Source organism: Leptopilina boulardi, unplaced genomic scaffold, assembly GCF_019393585.1.
Source record: "Leptopilina boulardi isolate dan_hultmark-lab unplaced genomic scaffold, ZJU_Lbou_2.1 LbouV2_255, whole genome shotgun sequence".
NCBI classification, from domain to species: Eukaryota; Metazoa; Arthropoda; class Insecta; order Hymenoptera; family Figitidae; genus Leptopilina; species Leptopilina boulardi.
Window position 1 is genome coordinate 1,966,776 of NW_026137813.1, and position 25,325 is coordinate 1,992,100.

The following is a 25,325-nucleotide window of genomic DNA, read 5'->3' on the forward strand; positions in this document are numbered from 1 at the left end:
AAATTAATAATAAATCCTATAAAAAATGTAATTAATTAAAAAAATAATAATATAAATAATAAATTAGTTAATATGTTATTATTAATGAAAAAAAATTCATTATTAATTTAAAATCAAATATGAAAAATAAATTAATTGGGAACTTGCGAAAAGAAGTTTGAAAAAAATTTATAGATATATCGCAAATATATATTTGCATTTGTCATACAATTTGTAATTTTTTCGCTTTCTCATAGAGAAATATTCATTTTTTTTTTTTTTTATGTTGTTGACGATTCATTTTTTTCAGTTATTTCATTATTTTCGTTATTTTTGTTACTTTCATTAATCTCATCGTCATTAATTTTCTTTTCATTATTTTCATTAGTCTGATTATTTTTGTTACATTCATTACTCGTGCCATTTCTATGTTCCTCACGTTTAGAGAATGTGTGATGAGGTAAACTACCCAACCATGTTAAAAATCTAAATTATTATTTTAAGGAAAATACAATATTCATTCGTTAATTGAAATTATCAAAACAAATTTCTTTATAAAAATTCTTTCAATGTTTCTAAAGAAATAAAAAATTTTTTTGATGGAAATTTAGTTCATTTTTTAAATTTAAATATAAATTTTTAATTTAAGGAACAAAAAAAAACATATTTTCGACGTTGCTGAATCGTTTAGGATCAACAATTAGAAAAAAAATTTTATTTATCACGGAAAATTGTAAAATTATTTACCAAAATTTTTTAAATATTAATTTAAATAAAAAAATATTAAAAAATTTTTAATTTAAAGAACAAAAATATATTTTCAAACAAATTTTTTTTCTACTTTTCTCAACAAATTACACGAATCAATTTTCAAATGAAATAATGAAAATTATAAAAGGATACGATTTTTCAGAAATCTCTGTTTGAACAATATGCTTGATAATATTGTCATTGAAAAATTTCTGAACTTCTTCTTCACATTCAAGCCAATCCAATGTTTCGTGAATTCCATCCTTTCCAAATTTATTATTATAATAGTCATAATGAACCTGTAAATAGATAATTGAATTGAATTTTTTTTAATTAAAATTTTTTTTTTCAATTAAAATAATTGAATTAAATTTTAAAAAGTAATATTCTTAAAAGTAATGAAAATTGCAAAATTTCAGTATTTGAAAAAAAAAAAAAAACAATTATCATATAAAGAAAATAATTGTTTTTTATAAAATATCAAAATAAATTACAATGTTAAGCACGAGTCCTAGACCAGGAACCATTGGAACATCCATTTTATCACCATTAAATGCAAGATCAAGAATATCTTCTGTAACAACATTTCTGACAATGCCAATTGTTAAACCAATCATTTTTCGAATTTGATGTAACATAAAACTTTGTCCTTTTATTTTCAATGTGATAAATTCTATACCTTCCATTAAAAATGGTTCAGAACATTCGAATTTTATGATAAATCTTCTCGCACGTGGATCCAAAGATTTTCTATACATAACAAAAAAAAAAATTATAATTTTTCCATTTTGTTTTCCTGTATATCCTATACTCAAAAATTCACTGTTGACAGGGAATTTCAGTCTGGATTTTCAAAAAATTTAAATCCCATAAACGAATTATTTCCATTAGGATTGCCACAGAATTTATATTATGATTTTTCCTGACTTGTGGCAACCATGAATTTATACAGCATTTAAAGTAAATTAATTTATAATTATTTTATAATTATTGAAAAACAAAAAAAAATTTGAAAATATAATATTCGATAAATATATAATTTATCGACTGTGAGAATGTTTTTTAAAAAATGTTGATAAACTTACACTTTTGATGTGAAATTGTAAAAATTATGTGATCCTTCAAATAATTGAAGAACTTTTCGTAATTTTTCTATTGATTCATTTGCAATTCGAAATTCAGTGTACGGTTTACCATTTATTGTCGATAATTCCTCTATTCTTTTTACAACATCTTCATCGGAAAATTGTTTATTCAATATTTCTGGACTTTCTTCAACAAATGCAATTGTTGGAAGTGTATATGAATATGTTCTCGCGTCACATTGTGATTTACTGTTAAAACCTTTTGTCACTCGTCTCAATCCAAATACACGAATATCATTTGGCAAAAATTTATTAATATCTTCCATTTTTGCATGTTCCGCTAAAGAAAGAAAATATCTCTTAATATTGTATTTTATTAAATTATCATAATTGTAATTGTACTAATTCTTTTAGTTACTCATTAACAGGCCTCGGATCGACTTTAAAGCACAAAAAAAGTCGTTTTAGTTGATTTATATTCAAAAAAAAAGTCGAAAAAGTCTAATTTTTTTATTTTAACAAAATTTAATTGGTTAATGAATATTTTACTTAACTAATATTAGAAGATTTTAAATTCATTTTATTAATTCTCTAATGAGAATAATTCTATAAAAATGTTATCAAGAAAATTTATTTTGTATATTTCAGAATCGAACTAATTGTAAGACAAATTTTCAAAATTTTCTTTGATTAGGACAAATTTCTAAAAAAAATTCTTAAAGTTCCATTATATAATTATAATTTATAATTTATAATTTTTTGAAGCCTGATTTAAGCAATTTATTCAATAAAAATTTTGTCATACTTTTTAGTTTTATGGTCAAAAAAAATTTCAGGCAATACTTAATCAAGTTTTACAGATTTTTAAATAATAATTTTTGACGAGTTGAAAGTTGAAATTTTTTAAAATAATTGAATTTTAAAAGATTTTGTTAATTTTCAAAGAATTAAATTTTACAGAATTAAAAATAATTTATCAAATAATTTTCAAAAACTTTTTTAAAAAGTAATTGAATTTTTAAAGATTTACAATTTAGATTTTTGAAATTAATTGAATTTTAGGTTTTTTTTAATTAAAAATTTTTAATTAAAAATTAAAATTTAATTAAATACAATAATTTGAAAACTTTTTAAGTGAAAAATGGTTTCAGATAGTTGAATTTTCGAAGAATATTTTTAAGAATCATTAAAAATAATTGAATATCAGGAGAATTATAATTGAAATTATTAAATTTTAAAAAATTTTACATGGAAAATTTTAGAAATAATAAAATTTTAGAAGCTTTTAAATTGAAATTTTTGAAAATAATTCAATTTCAATTTTAATTGATTTTAAATTCAAATTTTTGAAAAGAATTCAATTTTTAATTGATATTGATTTGAAATTTTGGAAAATAATTGAACTTTAGTTGATTTTGAATTGAAATTTTTGAAAACAATTGAATTTTAGTTGATTTTGAATTAAAATTTTTAAAAACAATTGAATTTCAATTAAAATTTTGGAAAATAATTGAATTTCAATTAAAATTTGTGAAAATAATTGAATTTTAGTTGATTTTGAATTGAAATTTTGGAAAATAATTGAATTTTAGTTGATTTTGAATTGAAATTTTTAAAAACAATTGAATTTCAATTAAAATTTGTGAAAATAATTGAATTTTAGTTGATTTTGAATTGAAATTTTGAAAAATAATTGAATTTTAGTTGATGTTGAATTGAAATTTTTGAAAATAATTGAATTTTAGTACAGAACTAAAAATAATTTATCAAATAATTTTTTAGAACATTTTTTAAAAGTAACTGAATTTTCAAAGATTTACAATTTTGATTATTGAAATTAATTGAACTTCAAGTGATTTTTAATTAAAAATTGTTGATGATTTCTGTTACTGAAAAATTTAATAGAAATTGCAGACAAAAATACAGTAATAGGAAAAAATGAAAAATGGTTTCAAATAGTTGAATTTTCGGAGAATATTATGAAAATCATTAAAAATAATTAAATTTCAAGAAAATTATAATTGAAATTAAAAAATTTCAAAAATTTTTAAATGTAATATTTTAGAAATAATTAAATTTTAGAAGCTTTTAAATTGAAATTTTTGAAAATAATTGAATTTCAAAAGATTGTGTTAAATTTCAGATAATAATTTCTCTTATCATAAGTGATATTTTTAGTGATTTCTGTTGATGAAGAATTTAAAATTAAAATTTTTTGGTAGTTTTATTTGCTAATTTTTTTAAAATTATAAACAATTATTAAATTTAATAAAAAATTTTAATTTAAGAATAATTTATGATAATTGATTTTATGAAGAATTTCATTAAAATTGTTAAAAATAATTAATTTAGTGAAGAATTTTAGTTAAAAATTTGTTAAATAAATGAAATAAAGAAGCTCTGCATTCTTTATTAAAAAACGTATTTTGTTTAAAAATATTATTAAAAAAATGTAAAAAAAAAAGTCGAAAAAGTCGCATTTTATTAAAATAAGTCGAAAAAAGTCGTATAATCCAAGGCCTGCATTAATTAACTAAAATATAGTGCGTTATTTTAAAATATTGTTATTTAATACAGAAATAAGTCTATGAATTACGAAACTGAAGTACGCAACGTTTATGATAAACGATTTTAAACGAACTAATTTTTTAATATAAAAAATTCTATAATTTTTTGCCTAAAAAATATTTCTTGTTGTTTTCAATAATCAACAAATTATAAAAAAATATTTTTTAAGCAAAAACTTATAGAATTTTTTATTTTAAAAAATTATTTCTTTAAAAATCGTTTATCATAAAAGTAAATTGTCAATTATTGTATTGTGACAAAAGAAAAAAAAATGAATTCTCACGTAATTTCAGAGAAACAACTTGTCTAGCTGCTGATACTCCTTTATCTGTCCTTGCTGCTCTTTGAAAATGAATAGTTTGTATTGTCTCAAAAGCTTCTGAATTAATAAGATCTGCTTTAAGTAATGCATCAATTAAAGATTCTTCAACTGTTGCCATACCAGGATTTCTTTGCATTCCATAATAATTTTTACCAAGATAACCCAACATTAATGCAAAATTACGTTTTTTTATTTTAACATCTTGTTCAACTTTTTGCTTTTTGGCCGTGTTTTCATCAATTCCAGACAATTTATTGTCTTCACTTTGAAGTCGTTTTTTACCTTCAATTATAATCTCTTGATTCTCGGCAATTGCATTTTCTACTTGTGCAGACATTTTTCTATAAACAATACTGCCTGGAAAATTATGACGAAATTAGGATGAGGGACCACTGAAATTAACAATATTTTTTTCCTGACATTTTTTAGAATTTAAAAAATGTTTTACGTTATTAAAATTAAAAAAGTAGTTTTATTAAAAAAATTATGTTTTTTAAAAAAAATTTTAAATCCATACGATTGATTGTTCAAAATCATAAGTGTAAAAAAAAACAATTGACAAATTATACACTTAATAAAATTGAAAAATAAATTAACACTTTAAAACAATGAAAATTTCACTGTTACCTAAAAATAATAATAAATGGAAATTACAGCCAAGAATAATTCTCAAAGAAATGGAAATTTAAAACATTTAAAAATTTATTTTATCAAAATTATTTCTTGATATTAAAAATTTATTACATCTTTAAAAATTAAAATTGTTTAACTTTAATTTGAAATTTAAGTTTAATTCTTCTAATTATAATATTTGATAAACATTTAAAAATTGTTTATATTTTTGGAAGACATAACCTCAAAGAAAGTAAAAGAAGAAAATTCATTAAACTTACATAAATTACAGTAATTCGTGAATATTCCAGACTGTTTGAAAATACGGAGCATTTATAAAATACTAAATTTTATAATAAATCTATTTACTTTATTTGTATAAAATAAAAATACAATTTTTTTTTTTTATTTAAAAAAGCAGCATAAACATAGTTAAAACTCCGAAATTCACGTGGAGGAGGTACAGGCGAACCTTTCATAAGACAACCTCTAATAAGACAAATTTCCCCTATCGTGTTCCCCTTCCCTAAAACTTTAGATATATATTGCGTCATGCGCAGTAGCGTCAAGCGGAGCATATGGCTAACAATGTAAACAGAAAATAACCTGCCTAAAAATGTGCAAAAAAACCCCTATCTGTGATCACAGTTATGTAGTTTATATTTAAAGTTTAATATTTCTGTAAGTGTAAAGACTGATTATGTGCAATAAGCAACAGAAGACTCACGTGCATCTTCCATTACAGGAGAAGATTAATATTATAAAAAGCCTCAATAATGGAAGTACAAAAAATAAGTTGAGAGAAATAGCTGAGCAATACCATATTTCACCATCGGTTGTTAGTAGATTGAAGAAAAATTCAGAAAGCCTTAAAGATGTTGAGAATTTAAGTCCAAAAGTCCTGCAAAAGAGGAAGGTCAAAAAACCAGTGCATAATGCTGATTTGGAGAAAGTTTTAATCAGGTGGTTTAACGAGAAACGTGCTGCGGGTGAACCAGTGAGTGGACCGCTGATTTGCGAAAAGGCTTTGGTGTTAAATGAACAATTAAACGGCTCGGAAAATTTTAAAGCTAGCAATGGCTGGCTGCATGCGTTTAAAAAAAGATATGGTATTAGACAGTTATCTATGAAAGGAGAAAAATTATCTGCGGATGTTGATGCTGCCATAAGTTTTGCCTTTTATTTTCAAAATTTAGTTGAAGAGGAAGGCTGCGATTTGAGTTTAATTTTTAATGCAGACGAAAGTGGAGTTTATTGGAAACGGCTGCCAGAAGTAACTCTAGCTGGAGCAAACGAGGATTATGATTGTCCAGGTAAAACACACTTTAATTTAACATTTTCACAGTTTTTCTAACTTTAATAAATTAATATAAAAAAATGTTGGTAGTTTTTAATCTTTTTGACTTGTAATTATATTGAAATTCGTGAATTGCAATAATTATAACCTATAAAACTGCAAAGTTGAATGTGATGATTTTTAAAAACTTACAAAACAATTCACACTTTTTAAATTTAGTTTAAATGGAAATTATAAACTCATTTAAAGTGAAATCTCCATGAAATCTCGACTCATTCCTAATTTATTAAACTAAAAAGATTAAGGATATATGTATCTTTAAACATCAAACTAAGTAGTTTTTAACAAGGAAACTAAAAATATATTTAAAATGTATTTCACTCAATTTTGAAAGATCCAGTTGTACAATTTTCCGAAAAAATTATTTTTACTTAAAATTTGTTGTTTATTAATAATTAAGTAACATTTTGTGTTTTTACTTGAAAGTTAGTCAACGGAATTATTGTAATTTGTATCCAATTTTTATAAACAATCGCTCATTTTAATCTCCAAAAGTTTCTCTACAAATTTATTTCTTGAATTTTGTTAAAAAAAAATTTGTTCAAAAGTTATAAAATAAATAAAATTTTTTTATTTAATATTTTGTTAATGAATCATTTATTAACAAAATTAAACCGCGAACTGAATTATAGAGAATCTTTCAGATATAGTAAAATGAGTTGCTATTTTTAATAAAAATTGGATAAAAATTAAAATTATTCACTAACTTTTAAGAAAAAACACAAAATGTTTATTAATTATTAATAGACAAAAAAATTTTTGCAATTTTCTCTGTAGTGACTCCAATACATATTTATAGTTACAATTTATTTTAATATTTTTTTTATGCAGGTTGGAAATTAAAAAAGGACCGGGTGACCGTTTTATTTTGTTCAAACGCAGATGGTTCTTTCACTCTACCATTACTAGTTATTGGAAAATCTGAAAGACCCCGTTGCTTTAATAATAATTATACTACGTCTTTACCAGTCACGTATACACATCAAGCCTCAGCTTGGATGAATGCAAAGATTTTTTTCAGTTGGTATAAAGATCAGTTTATTCCGTTAGTACAGGCCATGCAAGTGCAAACACAAAAATATGGAAAAGTATTGCTGTTACTCGATAATGCTAACTGCCATCCACCGAAAGAAATTCTAAATAATGTAAACGAAAATTTTAAAGTTGAATTTTTACCTCCCAACGTTACGTCACTCATCCAGCCAATGGATCAAGGCGTATTTGCAAAGGCAAAAACTCTCTATCGAAAGGATCTACTTAGATTGTTAATATTAAAAAATGACCACATTGCTGTTCAGGACTTTATGAAATCTTTTAACCTCAGAGACTGCTGTTGCATGCTTGCAAAGGCATTCCAATCCTTGACTCAGGAGAACTTACAAAATGCTTGGAATAAGCTCCGTGGAATTTCAAGAGTAATGGAAAAGAATAGTAATGATTCTGACAATTCAACAACAATTAGCCAAATGCATGCAATGGTCAACAAAATTAAAGGTAAATTATATCCTACGTTTTTATTCATTTATGTTCATAAAATGGAAATATATTTTTGCAATACTAATTTCTAAATTAGTTTTTTTTTTTCTAAATCAAAGTTTTCAAAATGGTGGATGATCAAAAATAGGTCTTGAAAATGCACTGCAATGTAATAAATGATTTATCATATAATTATTCAAAATAATACAACAATTCTTCTTATTCGTGAGGTTTTTGAGTCTCTAGTCAAGAATCGGATAGCAAAATTTAATTTTTCAAAATTCTGGATTTATGTGATAAATCACTGATTACATTGCAATGCATTTTTAAGACCTATTTTTGATCATCTACCATTTTAAAAATTTTGAATATTTAATTTTTTTTAAAAATGCCAACATAAAGTGTAGCTAAAAATAAAAGAATTTGTGACCTGAAAAATCTTTTGCTCAATAATTGAAAAAGTTATGAATTTTTTTTTTTTTTAAAAAAAGTGCATTTTCCCCGTGTACTTTCAATGGGAAATTTCGATTGATTACTGGCACTATGTATTGAAAACGAACTGGGGGGTGGTCCAAATAAAATTCGAAAGTCGACTTTTTTACGGACACTCTAATCCCACGTACATATTTTACACTCTCTTTATTCATCAACACTTGTATCATAAATGTTTGTTTATAGAGCAAAGTTTTTGTTATAAGATTATTATAATTAAAATTTACAATAACTTTCTTATTGTTGAATAGGTCTTGAAAAAGTTGATCGATCTGAGGTGAAAGAATGGTTATCTGAAGATCAGCACGAGCCTGGATGGAAACAACTCAGCGACTGCGAAATTATTGAAATTGTCACAGGAAAAAATCCTCAAACCATTGCGAAGGAAAAGTTACATGAGAGAAAAATCTTCCAATCAATAGAGCCTAACAGTATCAGTATTCCAAGTTCTGAAGATATTAACACCACAGTTCACATTTTACACAATTGGTGTAAACAGAAAAATGAATATACACTTTCGGATTATCGTCTCTTTCGGAAATGGGAGAATCTGACTATGAAAAAATCTCAAGAAGAAGTTTCCAAAAGTTCTGATGCTAACAATAGTGATATAATTCCAAAGCTATAATGTCAAAGAATATACGAATGTTATGAAATGTGTTCTTCATAAATAATTACATTAAAAATATTTATTTTCATTATATATTTAAAACGTTGCTTTATAATATTTTAAATTACATTATGTAAGAAAATTGTTGAAACTCAGATCTTTATTTTAATTCTAAATATATTATGAGACAAATAATAAAAATTACTTAATTCTCGTTACATTTGTACCCTATCTTTTTCATTTATAATAATTATACAAATTACATCATTATATAAATTCTTTTAAATACTTCTAGAATCGATTATCTGTTTCATTTTTTTTTTTTTTTTTGAATTACAACTATTACAATTCATTAATTTAATTTCTAATAAATAACTTTATTTTAGAGGTAGATGGTAATAATTTAAAAGATTAAAGCCAAATATTAAAGTTTGATATTTCCTTGTTAGATAATACTTTGCACACTTAAAAACTACTTATCATATCTCTTACCTGTAATAAAATAAATTCTAAAGAGGTAATTTATATTTTTCAAAAATTTTAAGCCCAATTAAATATCTTCTAAAATACTATGTATTTTTAAATCGAAAAAAACAAAATAACTGCAATATAAAACATAAATAAAATACTTAATAGAAATAAAAAAACAACCACTATTATGAATTGTCAAAACCTATCAAAACACAATAGCATAAATATTAGGCTAATTTTGGTTATGGAAAAAATGCAAGAAAGAAATTTATGATTACTTTCTGTAATTTTTCTACTATTTTTTATATTCATCTCTTTATTTCTTCTAACATAATTTTCAATAAACTCCAACATTATTTTGAAATAGACCGCCATGCGCAAACGGTCACTGCGCATCAATTTCTCCTCTTGCGAAAAACCTGCTTTAAGAGAACCCCCCACTAAAATTGTCTTATGAGGGCGCTTCCACAATCACATGCATTTTCATTTTGCTCTTTGCATTTTGCTCTTGCTTTCTGCGCGCGCAACCTACTTATCAGTCGTCAAAATTAATTAAGTAATTAATTACTAATTAATTATATGTAATTAAGTAGCAATAATATTATACATTAAACAAATTAATTGATTACTACTTAATTACATGTAATTAATTTGTAATTAATTACTTAAATAATTTTGACGACTGATAAACATGTTGCGCGCGCAGAAAGCAAGAGCAAAATGAAAATGCATGTGTTTGTGGAAGCGCCCTGAGAGGTTTCGCTGTAACACTAACACCAAGAAAAAAAAACCTATTTACTTATTATTGACGAATCAAAATATAATTCGAGAAGAATATTTCCTTTTATAATTAGTTGGAAAATATTGGATCATTTTTCCTCGAACCAATCAGAATAGTTTATGTGAAATTGTGTCACTGTGAATTCGGCTTTAGTTGTTCAGTGACGCGAATTTTTACTGAAAAAAAAGGTGAAAAAGCAGTGTCAGAAAAGAAAAAGTAATTGTCATGGCTTCGGAACGTTACAGTTTTTCTTTGACAACATTTAGGTAAATAAATAATATATATTATTATAAAAATGTTATTTTTTACATATATTTATTACTTTTTTTTTTTAAATATCATTTAAAATTTTATTTATTTATCATCGAACAAAGCGGTTCATTCTTACTTAACCTTAAAAGTTAAAAAGTTTTCTCAACGATAAAAACATTAAATTTTGTTTATCATTTACATATTTTCTGTTTATTAAAATTTTTATTTCTTCAAATAACATTTTTTTTTTAATCTTTTATTTATTAAACTGTTTATTAAAATAAGTGAATAATTTATAATTCATTGTTTCATGTATAATGACTTGTCATTTTTTCCTGTAAAATGCAATAATCCGCTATGAATTTTACATAATTATAAATGTAATTTTATCAACAAATAAAATAATATTGTTTATTGTTTCAAATGCAGTTTATTTGATTTAAATGAAAATTATTTGGTTCAAGTAAATATTTATTTGATAATAGTCAAGATTATTTTTGAATAAAAAAGTAATAAAAAATAAAATAATATTGTAAATATAATTTGCAATTTTTTTTTTTTATGAAAAAATTTAATATTTATTTCTTAATAATGTAATTTTTATATTTTTAATAATTATATATATCTAAAATGCATTAATTCATGAAAAAAAAATAAATCAACGTAACTTATCCAAATTTAAATTTTAATAATAACAAATAAATACGAAGCTGAAGTACGTAACGTTTATATAAACGATTTTTAAAGAAATAATTTCTTAAAATAAAAAATTCTATAATTTTTTACTTAAAAAATATTTTTTTATAATTTGTTGATTAATGAAAACTACAAAAAATATTTTTTAGGCAAAAAATTATAGAATTTTTCATTTTAAAAAATTGTTTATATAAACGTTGCGTACTTTAGCTTCGTAAATAAATTATTATTTTATAATTGTTTAATATATTATAAACCAAATTTGCTTCTGAGTTATTAAAAAAAATATTAATATTTTTATGTATTTTGTTAATATTTATTTTAACACCAAGTGCCATGTTTAAATATTTTAAAATAAAAATTTTATTTATTGAAAACTTTCGATTGGTATAATTACTTTAGTTGATGGTAAAGATTTATCAGAAATATGATAATAATTTTTTTAAATTATTTACAGTCCGTCAGGTAAATTGGTGCAAATTGAATATGCTCTCGCAGCAGTGGCAGCTGGAGCGCCCAGCGTTGGAATTAAAGCATCGAATGGAATTGTTCTTGCAACAGAAAATAAACATAAATCCATTCTTTATGACGAACATAGTGTGAATAAAGTTGAAATGATTACTAAACACATTGGCATGGTTTATAGTGGAATGGGTCCCGATTATCGTTTATTGGTTAAACAAGCACGTAAAATGGCACAAAAATATTATTTGGTCTATCAAGAAGAAATTCCCACTGCCCAACTTGTTCAACGTGTCGCTATGGTCATGCAAGAATACACGCAATCAGGGTAATTATATATAATTTAAATATTAAACATAAATTTTGAGAAAAAAAAGGGGCGGTACAAATTCAACACAAATAAACTCTACACAAAAAAAATACTGCACCGCTAACTGTACGCGAGTCAATTCTCAACAAAATTAAATAAAAATATATTCTTCACAATTAAATACTACATCGAAAAACCCTACACAATAAACTATTTACTAGAAAATTATCTTCATAAACTCTACACAAATAAACTCAACATATTAAGATTTAGAATTAGAAAAATGAAAAAAAAAATATTTTAATCCTACACAAATAAACTGTACACATTCAAAATTAAACATATTAAATGAAAATAATAAAATTCAAAACGAGAAAACTTTACACAAGAAAATACTCCACCGCTAACTGTACACGAGTAAATTCTCAATAAAATAAAATAAAAATATATTCTACACAATTAAATACTACATCGAAAAACCCTACACAATAAACTATTAACTAGAAAATTATCTCCATAAACTCAACACATTAAGATTTAGAATTAGAAAAATAAAAATATTTTTTTTATAATTCTACACAAATAAATATTACATTAGTAAATTCTACACAGCTATAAAAAATAATAAATTAAATTCGACACAATTAAATTCAACACATGAAAATAATCTTTCCTTTTGTGTCGAATTTAATTTATTATTTTTTATAGCTGTGTAGAATTTACTAATGTAATATTTATTTGTGTAGAATTATAAAAAAAATATTTTTATTTTTCTAATTCTAAATCTTAATGTGTTGAGTTTATTTGTGTTGAATTCGTACCGCCCCGAAAAAAACGATACATTATTTAATTAATAATATAAATAAATGAAAATTGATAAATTATTGATAATTAATCACTGAGTGGCCTCAGTGGAAATTGTCTTTAGAAAAATTTTAAAAAAAATTCTCTTTTACCAGTATTGGGCACATTTGAATTCAAAAATTTTTAGTAAAATCTCCGCCATTTTGTTATTTTGTAATATTTGTAAATTCATCACATTTTTTTAGTCTAGAATTCGCATTAGATATAAAAAAGAATAAAATTCGAAAATATCACTGATAAAACATAAAATATGATCTGAAAATCCGAGAAAATTATAATAAAAATTTTGTGGCAAACCTTGGTCAGGATTGAAGAAAAATTAGTTATGGCAAATTTTGAAAATAAAATTCTATGACTACTCTATTAATAAACTAAAAAATAATTTGTTGAAAATTTAAAAAAAAAAAATTTAAACTAAATATTAATTATTTGGAACTTTTTCAGAGGAGTAAGACCATTTGGTGTGTCTTTATTAATTTGCGGATGGGACAATGGAAGAGCAACACTTTTTCAATGTGATCCATCGGGTGCATATTTTGCATGGAAAGCAACTGCTATGGGAAAAAATTTTATCAATGGTAAAACATTTCTTGAGAAACGTTACAGTGAAGATTTAGAATTGGATGATGCCGTTCATACTGCAATTCTAACATTAAAAGAGGGATTTGAAGGTCAAATGACTGCTGACAATATTGAAGTTGGTATCTGTGACGCTAATGGTTTTCGAAGATTAGATCCATCCAATGTTAAGGATTATTTAGCAAATATCCCATAATTTTTTATTCTTTATGTCAATATTTTATCTTCTTTTACATTAAAATGAAATATCAAGTAAATTACATTTTCATTTCAATCCACTTTCATAGAAAATTTACAATAAAAGAAAATAACTGATAAAACTAATTATATAATAACAGGTTTCGGATTATACGACTTTTTTCGACTTATTTTAATAAAATGCGAATTTTTTTGCAAAATTTTTAAACAAAATAGGTCTTTTTTTAGTATAGAATGCAGATCATTTTCAGATCTTCTTTATTTCAATTATTTAAAAAAATTTTAACTAAAATTCTTCACAAATTCAATTATCTTAAATTATTCTTAAATTAAAATTTTTTGTGAAATTTAATAATTGTTTATAATTTTAAAAAAATTATCAAATAAAATTACCAAAAATTTTTAATTCAAAATCACTTGAAATTTAATTATTTGCAAAAATAACTTAAAAAGTTTTCAAATTATTGTATTTTTGCCTGCAATTTCTAATAATTTTTTTTAGTATCCAGGGTGTTCAGCGATCAGGGAAAAAGTCAGGGAATATTAGGGAATTTAATTAAATGTAAGGGAACTTTTTAAAAATTTGCCAAAAATTAAATTATGAATTTTTTAAATTTTTTGGCGCAAGAAAAAGTTTATAATGCTAATAAATAAAATGTTTTTTATTCTCTTAAAAATACTTTAATATTTAATACTTTTCATTTTTTTTAATATTAATAATTTATTAAAGAAAAGTTGGAAAAATTTAGGGAATTTATTTTGTACTTCTTACTGGACACCCTGGTAACAGAAATGATTAAAAAATTTTAATTAAAAATCACTTCAAGTTCAATTAATTTCGAAAATCTGAATTGTAAATCTTTGAAAATTCAATTACTTTTAAAAAATTAATGTTATCTAAAATTATTTGATAAATTATTTTTAGTTCTGTAAAATTTAATTATTGTCTGAAAATTAACAAAATCTTTTCATATCAATTATTTCTAAAAATTTCAACATTAACTCTTCCAAAATTATTATTATTTAAAAAAAAAATTTAATCTCTAAAAATTAAGTATTAATTATTTTTTGACCATCAAAACTAAAAACTATGACAAAATTTGATTGATAATGATAAATTTATTCATTCTTAGTAAATTCCAATAGTTTTTTTTTTATTTTTATAGTAAATTCTATGTTTTTTTTTGATAAAAAAAAAAATTATCAAAAACTTGATAATTATTTTGATAAAATATCAAAGGATAATAATAATAAATTCAAAATGAAGTAAATAAAAAAAATGTTTAACAATTTTTTTATCGACTTATATTGAATTTTTTTTTTTTTTTTTTGTAAAGAAATCAAAAATAAGTTTTAATTAAAATAATCTAATCTTTAATCTGAAAATTTGATTTCCGGTGCTTGAAAAATAAGAATTACGTAAAATACGCATTATTATGGGAAATAATTCTTTTAAATTCTTTAAAAAAAATATATTACACAATATTTTTGGAAGACATTTTTGTCCCCTCTCCTCGCACCGAATTTGATGAATTTAAATATAGTCAAACAAGCAATGTACGAAAGTGTATTGCTCTAGGCAGTTTTGTGAATAGTATAATGAATATTTATGATTATCGTATACATTAAATTTTAATGTAGCAGATTTCCAAACTCTAGTTTGAAATTGACTTTCATATCGACAACATTTTTTTTTTGTTATAGAAAAAAAGGAAATAAAAAAAATAAATTTAATTTTCAAAGTTTTGTGAAGATATTGATGAAATAAAATAATTTGAAAATTTTTCAATTTATCGAAAAAAAGAGTGTCATTTACATAAACTCATTCTCGTGTAGGTAATATATATATTTTTTTAAAACTAAAATCTGTTTTTATCAAATTTTCAAATTAAATTCAAAAACAAAATGTTTTTTTTTCGATATTTTTTTGTCATTGTGTAAATTATATCTACTTTGTAGAAGTAGTTATTGTTATTTTTACTATTATAAATTTACAGGTAGAAACTAAATACACTTCGGAAATTAAAAACAAAAAAAAAAATTGTGAAGATTAATCTGGTTAATTCCAGAAAATGAATTTGCAGCATTTAAAAATTTTACACTATTTATTGTTGTTATTATTATTTAATTACTCAGACAGTGTCAGTTTTCCACAGGATCTTTACGGTAATTTTTCAATTCAATACTATTGTCAATTTAATATGTTAATATAAAAATTATAAAATTAAATTTATAAAAATAATAATAAAATTTATTCCTTTCTTAAAATTGATTTAATTATTAATTTAAAAATAATAATAATTAAAATTTATTACAATATAAATAACTATAGTGAAAATCAATAATTTTTCTTTTTGACAATTCTTATTAAATATTTTATAGTCTTATTTAAAAATTTCCATTTCTAAACCCAAATTAATTTTAATAATAATAAAATAATAATAATAATATTAATGTTAGAACAAAAAAATTTCCTAGAAGGAGATACGTGTTATTTAGAAGGTGGAATACGAGGTGTTTGTAAGAATATACTTAATTGTATGGAAAAAATTAAAGAAACTAGAGAAGGCAAAAGAAATCATTTATCTAGTGATCATTGTAGTTTTAAAAATCGAGACGAAATTGTTTGTTGTCCTATAATTATTGATACATCAAATACTGAAAAATTGAATTATTTTAAACCACAAGAGGAAATTGATTGTTGTCCTTCAACAATCTCTAATACAATTAAACCTAGAATTGCAGACAAAGGTAAAATATTATAATTTTCAATTTTTTTTTTGGATTAAATTTATCATTGCAAAAACTAAAATTAATTTTTTGAAAACATTTTGTTTTTTTTGAAATGTGTTTTTTAAAGAGAAGTTTGAACAAAAAAATTATTTCACAAAACTATTTGAAATATTATTTTTTTTTTCAATGATTTATTAATTTTAATGCGAATTTAAATTATGATTTTAATTTCTTTATAACAATTGATTTGCAGTTTGTGTTGATTTGGAAAATGGCGGGAAAGTATTAGTTGCACCATATGTTGTGAATGGTATTGTAGCAAATTCAAATGAATTTCCATTTATGGTAGCTTTAGGATATGAAAAAGAGAATGCAATTAAATATCTATGCGGTGGTAGTTTGATTTCAACAAATTTTGTTCTAACTGCTGCTCATTGTATAATAAATATCAATAACAACCAACCAGTTGAGGTAAATATTTCTTTATTTTTAAAAAAAATAATTTTCAAGTACAATTAAAATAAAGAACTAGGGTAAAGTAAATTTTATGATATTTAATTGATATAATAATAAAATTCATTTAATTAATGAAAAAAAAATTCATATTATGAATTATCTAATTTTTCAAAAAATACACTTTGAATAAAATTTATATCTGTTTGAATGAAAATAAAATAAAATTTAATTTTTAACAGGTTCGAATGGGTTCGGAAAATTTAAATGATAATTCCGTCAATGTACAAAAAAGAAAAGTGGATAAAATGTATCCACATCCTGATTTTAATATTGGAACACATTATAATGATATTGCATTATTGAAATTAAAAGATTCAATTCACCTTACTGCAAATACAAAACCAACTTGTCTTCAGTCAAATAGTATTTTTAATTTGGATGCAAGTAAATTTTTTATTGTGGCTTCTGGTTTTGGAGCAACAGGTTTTGAAAATGAAGGCTCGGATATTTTAATGAAAACTGCAAATTTAAGGTGCGTTTAATAATTGTAAATAAAATTAATTATAATTACAGGATAGCCACAAGTCAGAAAAATTTTAATTATTGAAAAAATTTACAGAAAATGTCAATTTTTTTCACCTATTAAAAAATTTTTTTTTTTATCTATTTTACCTATATTTTGAAAATTTATTACTTTTTTCATTTTTCTAATACTTAATTCGATTAATTTCAAAAATAATTAAATTTACAAAGTAAAAAACATTGATTTAAGCTTTAATGTTGTTGAATAATTTAATAGTTTAAATTTAAAAAGAATTTTTTTAACATTTCTTGAGCTTATATTAATTTAGAGAACACATAAAATTACAAATATTCATCTTTTTTTTTATAAAAATATGATTCAATTGAACCAAGCTTGAATTTATCAAAAAAAATTTCATCGATTTAAAAATTATTTAGGGCAAATTTCAAAAAATATAAATTTAAATATTAATTGTAGCATTTATTGATTAAAATTGTAAATTTAAATTCATTCTAATTCTAATCAACTATTAATTCAATTAATTTAAAATTCAATTTATCAAAAATTTGAATCTTATCAATTTTTAATTCATCGATCCAAATTTTTTTTTTTTATTTGAAACAAAATATTGAGACCGCACAGTCGAAATTTAAATTTCAAGTGATCGAACTTTTAATCAATTCTAATTTTTATATTGGTCAAAATAAATTTATTAATTCAAGTTTCAAAATATTTGAATTTTTTAATTTACTCAAATTTTATATTGATTTAAGTTTCAATTTAATCGAATTTCAATTAATTCAAATTTTAAATTAATACTTTAAGAATTGCTTGCCTCAAGTTATAGCAATTTTTCCAACTTTTTTCAAAAATACGAATTTTTTTGACTTTTTTTACAAAATTTTTTAACACAGTACAAATTATTAACTAAAATTTTTCTCTAAATTAATTATTTTCAATAATTTTAATGAAATTTTTCAGAAATTCAATTATTTTAAACTATATTTCAATTAAAAATTTCATGAAATTCAATAACTTCAAAATTTAAAAAAAATCACCAAATAGAATTATAAAAAATTTCAATTTAAAATATTTTAAAATCACTAGAAATTCAATTATTTTTAAAAATTTCAATTTCAAATCTTCAAAAATTTTCTATCTAAAAGTTTCTAAAATTTAATATTTTCAAGTATAATTCTTACAAAATTCAATTATTTCAAATGATTTTTATAATATTCTTCGAATATTCAATTATCTGAAAGCATTTTTCAAATAAAAACTTTTGAAATTCAATTTTTGTCTGTAATTTCTAATAAATTTTTCAACAACAGAAATCACTAAAAATTTTAATTAAAAATTATTTGAAGTTCAATTGTATTTAAAAATATAAATTGTCAATCTTTGAATATTCAATTACATTTGAAAAATGTTATCTAAAATTATTAGATAAATTATTTTCAATTCCGACAAGAACCAACAATTTTGTATTGTCAAAAGAAATAAAATTCTATTCTATTCTATTTTCAATACTGTAAAATTTAATTATTGTCTTAAATTTAAAGAAATCTTTTGAAATTCAATTATTTCTAATAATTTCAGAGGTAACTCTTCCAAAATTCAGTTATTTTTAATATTTTTTAAAATATTCTTCAAAACTTGAATTATTTAAAAAGTTTCAAATAAAAACTGAAAAATTGAATTTTCAGAAATTAAAAAAAAAAAAACTACACAAGTTTAAAATTTGCAAAAAGTTTATTTCAAATTTAAAATCTTTTGTAATTCAATTATTTAAAAAAAAAATTAATTTAATATTCTGTAAAACTTAATTATTGTACAAAATTTTTTAGACCATTAAAACTGAAAACTATACAAAAATTTTAAATTCGAATAAATTGCTCAGACTTCAAAAAATTTTAAAAATGGAACTTTGAGAATTTTTTTTTTTTAAATTTGTCCTTAATTAAAATTTTGAAAATTTATTTTAGTTCGATTCTGAAATATTCGTAATAAAATTTGTCTGTCAGGGAAATTAAAAAATTTATTCTTGTGGCAACCCTGAATTAATTTTTAATTATTCGCAATAAATATATATATTAGATATGATAATTTGTAAATTTTATAATTTTCAGCTTAGTAAAAAATTCACAATGTAACACAAGGTACAAAGGACAAAGAAAATTACCTCGTGGAATTGATGATAGTATGCTTTGTTATATAGATCCCAAAAAGAAGAGTCGATCAGACACTTGTCCCGGTGACAGTGGTGGACCATTGATAATGGTTAATGATAATGATTATTCAATGAAACTTTTAGGTGTAACTTCATTTGGAGAATTTTGTGGTGGTTCTGCGCCTGGTGTTTATACGGCAATTTACAATTATTTAGATTGGATTGAATCCATCGCCTGGGGAAATTCATCTCCATTTTATTAAAAAAAAAAAAAAAAAAACAAAAACAAAAACAACTTTGGTAATTATTATTAATTGATTTCAAAAGTTAAATAGAAAAATAATTAATTAAGTTTAAACATTAATTAATATATTATATATATGATTTTTAAGATAAATAACATGATAAAAAACATTCAAAACAATATTATTATCTGCTATCAAGATATTAAAAAGGAAAAAAATGCTTTAGTAAAATTTAACTATATAATTATTTTCTTCAAGTATTTATAAGAATTATTTCATAAGTATTGTGTAAATAAAAATTGATGATTTTTTTTTAATTATATTTACTTTTTCTAATTTTTTACATATTTCTATTTATAATAATAATAAAAATAATAATAACAATTATTATTATTATTTTTTAATAATACCTAATTATATTTTTAAATTAATTAATTAACTTAATTTTTCTTAAATTATTTTTTTTATTACAAGTCTATATTATGAGAAGTCAAGAGGAAAAAAAATTCATTAATCTCTCATCTCATCTTATTTAAAAGAAAAAATATTTCCATACATATTAATAACAAATTATTTAAATTCTAAAATATTTAGAATTTTTTTGCAATTAAAATTTTTAAAAACATTAATTTTTTTGTAAAAAAAAAAAAATTTGTTCCTTAATTATTAATAAATAATATTAATTGACTACATTAAAAAAAAAAAATTTTAAACTTGAAAATTGAAATTCGTTAAAACGGACTGCGTAAAAATATATAAATAAATTAAAATATATTTTAAGTCCTTTTTTACACAAACTAATCAGACAATATTTTTTTTCGGCAAGTACCTATAATACATATAAATGTTTACTGAAAAAAATCACATTTTCTTCTTATCAATGACAATGTAAAATATTGTCAATACATATTAATTATATTTGTAATATTAAATTCATATATCATCCCCATATATTTTGTTCAAGCCAAGAAAGATATCCATAAACTTTTGTATAGACTCCTGGAATATTAATTCCACATAATTTTCCAATACTAGTAATTCCAATAACACTGTACATGCAATCGTGATCTCTATTATAAATTGAAAGTGGTCCTCCACTGTCTCCCTGAAAATCAAAATTATTAGTTTTTCTTTTTTTTTTTTTTTCATTAAATTTCACCTAATTGAAAATTAGGTTTTTTTAAAAAAAAGTTTTCAATTTAAATTAAAAATTAATATTTTATTATTCATTAGCTGAAAATTAATCATACTTTAAATATTGTTTGAGTAAAAATAGAAATTAAATATATAATTACTTGGCATGTATCTTTATTCACTTCTCCGGCACAAAGTTGCCAATTGTCTATAATTCCTCGATTAAATACAGTTCGATCGTTGCGATAACTAATATTACAAGTTTCAGTTGGAACCACAGTTAGAGTTACTTTTAGTAAATCGTCCGAACCATTTTCATCATCTGTTAAAGGAGACAAAAAATAAATCATGAAATTTTCTTTGTTTTGGAATCACAATTTATTTTACTACTTTTCTTATGATTTTGAACAATCAATCGTATATGAACGTATAAAGTTTTTCAAATTTTTAAATTAAAATTTTTTTTTTAAATAATTAAATTGCAGAAGATTTTAAATTTGAAATAAATTTTTTGCAAATTTTAAACTTGTGTAATTTCTTTTAATTTCTGACAATTCAATTTTTCAGTTTTTATTTGAAAATTTTTAAATAATTAAATTTTCGAAGAATACTTTTAAAATCATTAAAAATAATTGAATAATTACATTTCAAAAGATTTTGTTAAATTACAGACAAAAATTGAATTTCAAAAGTTTTTAATTAAAAAATGCTTTCAGATAATTGAATTTTCGAAGAATATTATAAAAATCATTTGAAATTATTGAATTTCGGAAGAATTATATTTAAAAATAATAAATTTGAGAATGTTTTAGGGAGAAAATTTTAGAAGTTTAAAAATTGAAATTTTTGAAAATAATTGAACTTCAAGTGATTTTGAATTGAAAATTTTGTTGACTTTTTAAAAAAAATTTAAGTTATTGAATATAATGAAATTTTTAATAAAAAATAGTTTAAGATAATTGAATTCTCGAAGATTATTTTAAAAATTGTTTAATAATTTAAACATTAAACTTAGAATTAATAATAATTTAATAATTATTGTTTTGGACAATATTTATTATTATTTCTTTTTTAAAATCTTTCATTAAAAAAAAAACTAAAAGAAATGAAAGTAGAAGACCTCGAAATTTATATAAAAAGACAGTATTATAAGTTTAAAATACTGGATGTCCTCTACTTTCATTACCTTCAATTTTTAAGTTTTTAATTATATATTCTTGTGCTTATTTTGTTAATTAAATTCAAATTTTCTCTTTTTTCATTAATTGTTGATAAGTTTTTTAAAAATTAATTTTATATAAAATAATAACATACCAGAATCTGTGAGACCCCATCCAGTGGCAATAACTTTTTGATGTGGAATATCTAAATTTAATGGTAAACAAGCGGGTCTTACATAAGCGTCAAAAATTATTTTTCTATTCATTTTAATGAGAGCAATATCGTGATATTGTGACGGTTGCTTATAATGTGGATATTTAATAATATTTGCAATTCTTCTTTCCTGTGGTTTGGCATCTTCATTTGTTTTCAATATATTTAAATCTCCAACTCTCACCCATTTTGGTTCACCCCTTTAAGAAAAGGAAAAACAAAATTTACTAATCTATTGTTAAAATAGAAAAAAATATATTTAATTAAATTTCAATTTTTTCTATATAGTTAAAAAATTTTTAAATTAAATATTTGAAAGGTAAAAAATAAAATATATTCAAAAGTTTAGGAATTTAATATATTTGTGAATAAAAAATTGAATATTAATAAAATTTAAATATTTGCAAAACAAAAAAAAAAAATTTACCAATTAACACTGTAAGTACAGTGAGCTGCTGTTAAAACGAATATTTCCGAAACTAATGTACCACCACATAGCCATTTAATTCCACCATCATCATCATCGAATCCAACGACAGCCATGTGGGGAAATTCTTTAGGATCTGCTTTAACACCTCCGACAATTAATTTCTTTGATTTTATACCACAGAGAGAAATATTCACAGGTTTTGGATCAATAGCTAAAGTTGGTGGTATCACCAATGCGTAGACATTTCTTGAATATTCCTCACATTCTATATTCAAAATAAATTGAAGAAAATTAATTAATTTGACCGGCAAAAAATTATACTTTAAATTGATTTTAAATAAAAAAATTTTTAGCAAATTTTATTTGATAATTTTTTTTTTAAATTATAATTATTAAATTTTATAAAAATTTGAATTGAAAAATAGTTTGAAAAATAATTGAATTTGTGAATAATTTTATTAAAATTATTAAAAATAATTAATTTAATGAAGAATTTTAGTTAAAAATTTGTTAAATAATGGAAATAAAAAAGATTTGAAAAAGATCTGCATTGTATATTAAAAAAATGTATTTTATTTAAAAATTTTGTAAAAAAAAAACAGTCAAAAAAGTCGCATTTTATTAAAATAAGTCGAAAAAAGTCGTATAATCCGAGGCCCGGTTACCACTAAACCAAATCAATTATAAAAATTCAACTTCTTTTATAATTTTTATTATTTTTTATCGGTAATTTTTTTGTAGGCTTTTTTCATGATTATGAACAATTAAACGTATGGATTTTTAAAAATTTTAATATTTTCAAAAAATTTCTAAAATTGTCAAAAAAAATTTTTTTTTAATTTTGATAATTCACAATAATGTTAGATCTCAAATAATGAAAGAAAAAAAAAATTGACACCCCATAACAATATTAATTTCGATGAGTTGAAATTTCACTGGTCCCTCCCCTTAATAAAGTATAATTTTGTATAAAAATTAAAAAAAAAAGTATTGCTAAAAGGGGTAAAAAAAATTATTTTTTAAAAATATAATTTATAATAAAAAAGCAGAGACTTACTTATGGCAGCGATTCGTTTTTGATTTCCATTATTAAGTGGCAATCCACCAGTTACCGTTCTTCTTGTCGTTCTTGTTGTTCTTGTAGTAGTAGTAGTAGTGGTAGTAGTTGAAGTTGTAGTTTGAATATTTCTATTATTAGGACAACATACAACTACATCATCACTATTAAGAAAACTGCATATTTTTTCTGGTCTCTTTCCTTTAACAAGATCTTGATAAACTGACGGACAATTCCTTAATATTGTACATTTTCCTGAAAATGTTCTTGCATCGCAATTATCGCCTGAAATTATAATTTAACATTATTAATTCATTTTTAGCATAAAATAAATTAACGTATTATAACTAAATTACTTCACTATCACAGTTAAATTGTATTCAAAAACAAAATAAAGTTTAAAAAAAACTGAATTTGCAAAATTTTATAAAAAATAAAAAAAAGAAATACAAATTTTTGAATTGAATAAAATGAAAAATTTAATTTACTATGATTCACTACTGGATTGAATTTTTTCTGAATGAAAATTTTCTAATTGCGATTTAATTTTAAATTGCGTGAAAAAAACAAAAATAGCGCGGGATTCCCTTAGAGGAAACAATTGTTTATTAATTAAAAAGAATAATTTAAATATTTAAAGAAAAATTATTTTTTATTCTGAGAAATTTATATGCGTATATAATATACAATTTCCCCTATTTGTGAATCATTATTCCATTATTATGGAAATTATGAATTTTTAATTATTTTTCAAATAATAATTATTGTTGAACTTTTTTTTCTAAATGACTAATTTAATTGTTATAAATTGTTATACAATTTATTATAAATTTATTTAAAATTATTAAAATTTCTGTAAATATAAAATTTATTTTCAATGAACTAATTTCAATTAACAATGCAAATTTTTTTTTTTTAAACAATAGAAAAATACTAATTTTTCTATTTTGAAATATTTATTTTTTGTCTTTTGTTTAAAAATAAAAAAATTTATTAAATAAAAAATAATAAATTGATACTTACCTTCAAATAAATCAAATTGTGAAAAACAATTTCTAAATAATAGTATTTCGAAAAAAATGACAATAACACTAGATGAAAAATACATTGTCTTTTATGACGCGACAAAATTTTGCTTGGTCTCACGCTTTGCAAGTAAACTGAATAAACTAAAAGGAATGAAGTTAGCTTTCATTCCTGATCTCCCACTCCTCGTGTTTTTTTTTTTTTTTTTTCATATTGCATGTGCCGGTTTCTTATTTTTTCCTCTTTTTGCATAAAGTGGAAATTTTTATTCAATGAACATACACACATACACAGTTTCTTTGATTCAACGAAA

General features: G+C 21.8%; 5 protein-coding genes across 9 annotated transcripts; 3 read left to right on the plus strand and 2 right to left on the minus strand.

Moving 5' to 3' along the window:
• Nucleotides 1-167: 167 nt before the first annotated feature.
• Nucleotides 168-5,787, minus strand: LOC127280881 (pseudouridylate synthase 1 homolog). 2 transcript variants are annotated; one of them, XM_051304194.1, is made up of 6 exons: nt 5,598-5,787; nt 4,666-5,061; nt 1,815-2,154; nt 1,224-1,479; nt 883-1,028; nt 168-465 (listed from the first exon to the last, which is right to left on the minus strand). In XM_051304194.1, exons 1-6 carry the CDS (start codon nt 5,647-5,649, stop codon nt 261-263), a joined length of 1,395 nt encoding a protein of 464 aa, XP_051160151.1. In that variant the 5' UTR covers nt 5,650-5,787; the 3' UTR covers nt 168-260. The 2 variants fall into 2 exon arrangements, with proteins under 2 accessions (XP_051160151.1, XP_051160152.1); XM_051304195.1 differs by having other exon boundaries at nt 4,666-5,096; nt 5,598-5,748.
• Nucleotides 5,788-5,866: 79 nt separating this feature from the next.
• LOC127280879 (jerky protein homolog-like) lies at nt 5,867-9,455 on the plus strand. The gene is made up of 3 exons (XM_051304192.1): nt 5,867-6,629; nt 7,505-8,167; nt 8,893-9,455. Exons 1-3 carry the CDS (start codon nt 6,017-6,019, stop codon nt 9,267-9,269), a joined length of 1,653 nt encoding a protein of 550 aa, XP_051160149.1. The 5' UTR covers nt 5,867-6,016; the 3' UTR covers nt 9,270-9,455.
• Nucleotides 9,456-10,603: 1,148 nt separating this feature from the next.
• LOC127280832 (proteasome subunit alpha type-2) lies at nt 10,604-13,923 on the plus strand. The gene is made up of 3 exons (XM_051304115.1): nt 10,604-10,769; nt 11,909-12,241; nt 13,532-13,923. Exons 1-3 carry the CDS (start codon nt 10,729-10,731, stop codon nt 13,860-13,862), a joined length of 705 nt encoding a protein of 234 aa, XP_051160072.1. The 5' UTR covers nt 10,604-10,728; the 3' UTR covers nt 13,863-13,923.
• Nucleotides 13,924-15,226: 1,303 nt separating this feature from the next.
• Nucleotides 15,227-20,208, plus strand: LOC127280889 (clotting factor G beta subunit-like). Of its 4 annotated transcripts, none has more exons than XM_051304206.1 (6): nt 15,227-15,700; nt 15,862-16,030; nt 16,346-16,615; nt 16,851-17,068; nt 17,293-17,585; nt 19,706-20,208. In XM_051304206.1, the coding sequence occupies exons 2-6, from the start codon at nt 15,937-15,939 to the stop codon at nt 20,007-20,009; spliced, it is 1,179 nt and encodes a 392-aa protein (XP_051160163.1). In that variant the 5' UTR covers nt 15,227-15,700; nt 15,862-15,936; the 3' UTR covers nt 20,010-20,208. The 4 variants fall into 4 exon arrangements, with proteins under 4 accessions (XP_051160163.1, XP_051160160.1, XP_051160161.1 ...); XM_051304203.1 differs by having other exon boundaries at nt 15,230-15,700; nt 16,325-16,615; nt 19,706-20,207; XM_051304204.1 differs by having other exon boundaries at nt 15,230-15,696; nt 16,325-16,615; nt 19,706-20,207.
• Nucleotides 20,209-20,745: 537 nt separating this feature from the next.
• Nucleotides 20,746-25,161, minus strand: LOC127280810 (serine protease snake-like). The gene is made up of 6 exons (XM_051304075.1): nt 25,010-25,161; nt 23,987-24,271; nt 22,927-23,194; nt 22,440-22,699; nt 21,287-21,447; nt 20,746-21,096 (listed from the first exon to the last, which is right to left on the minus strand). The coding sequence occupies exons 1-6, from the start codon at nt 25,092-25,094 to the stop codon at nt 20,932-20,934; spliced, it is 1,224 nt and encodes a 407-aa protein (XP_051160032.1). The 5' UTR covers nt 25,095-25,161; the 3' UTR covers nt 20,746-20,931.
• Nucleotides 25,162-25,325: the final 164 nt, after the last annotated feature.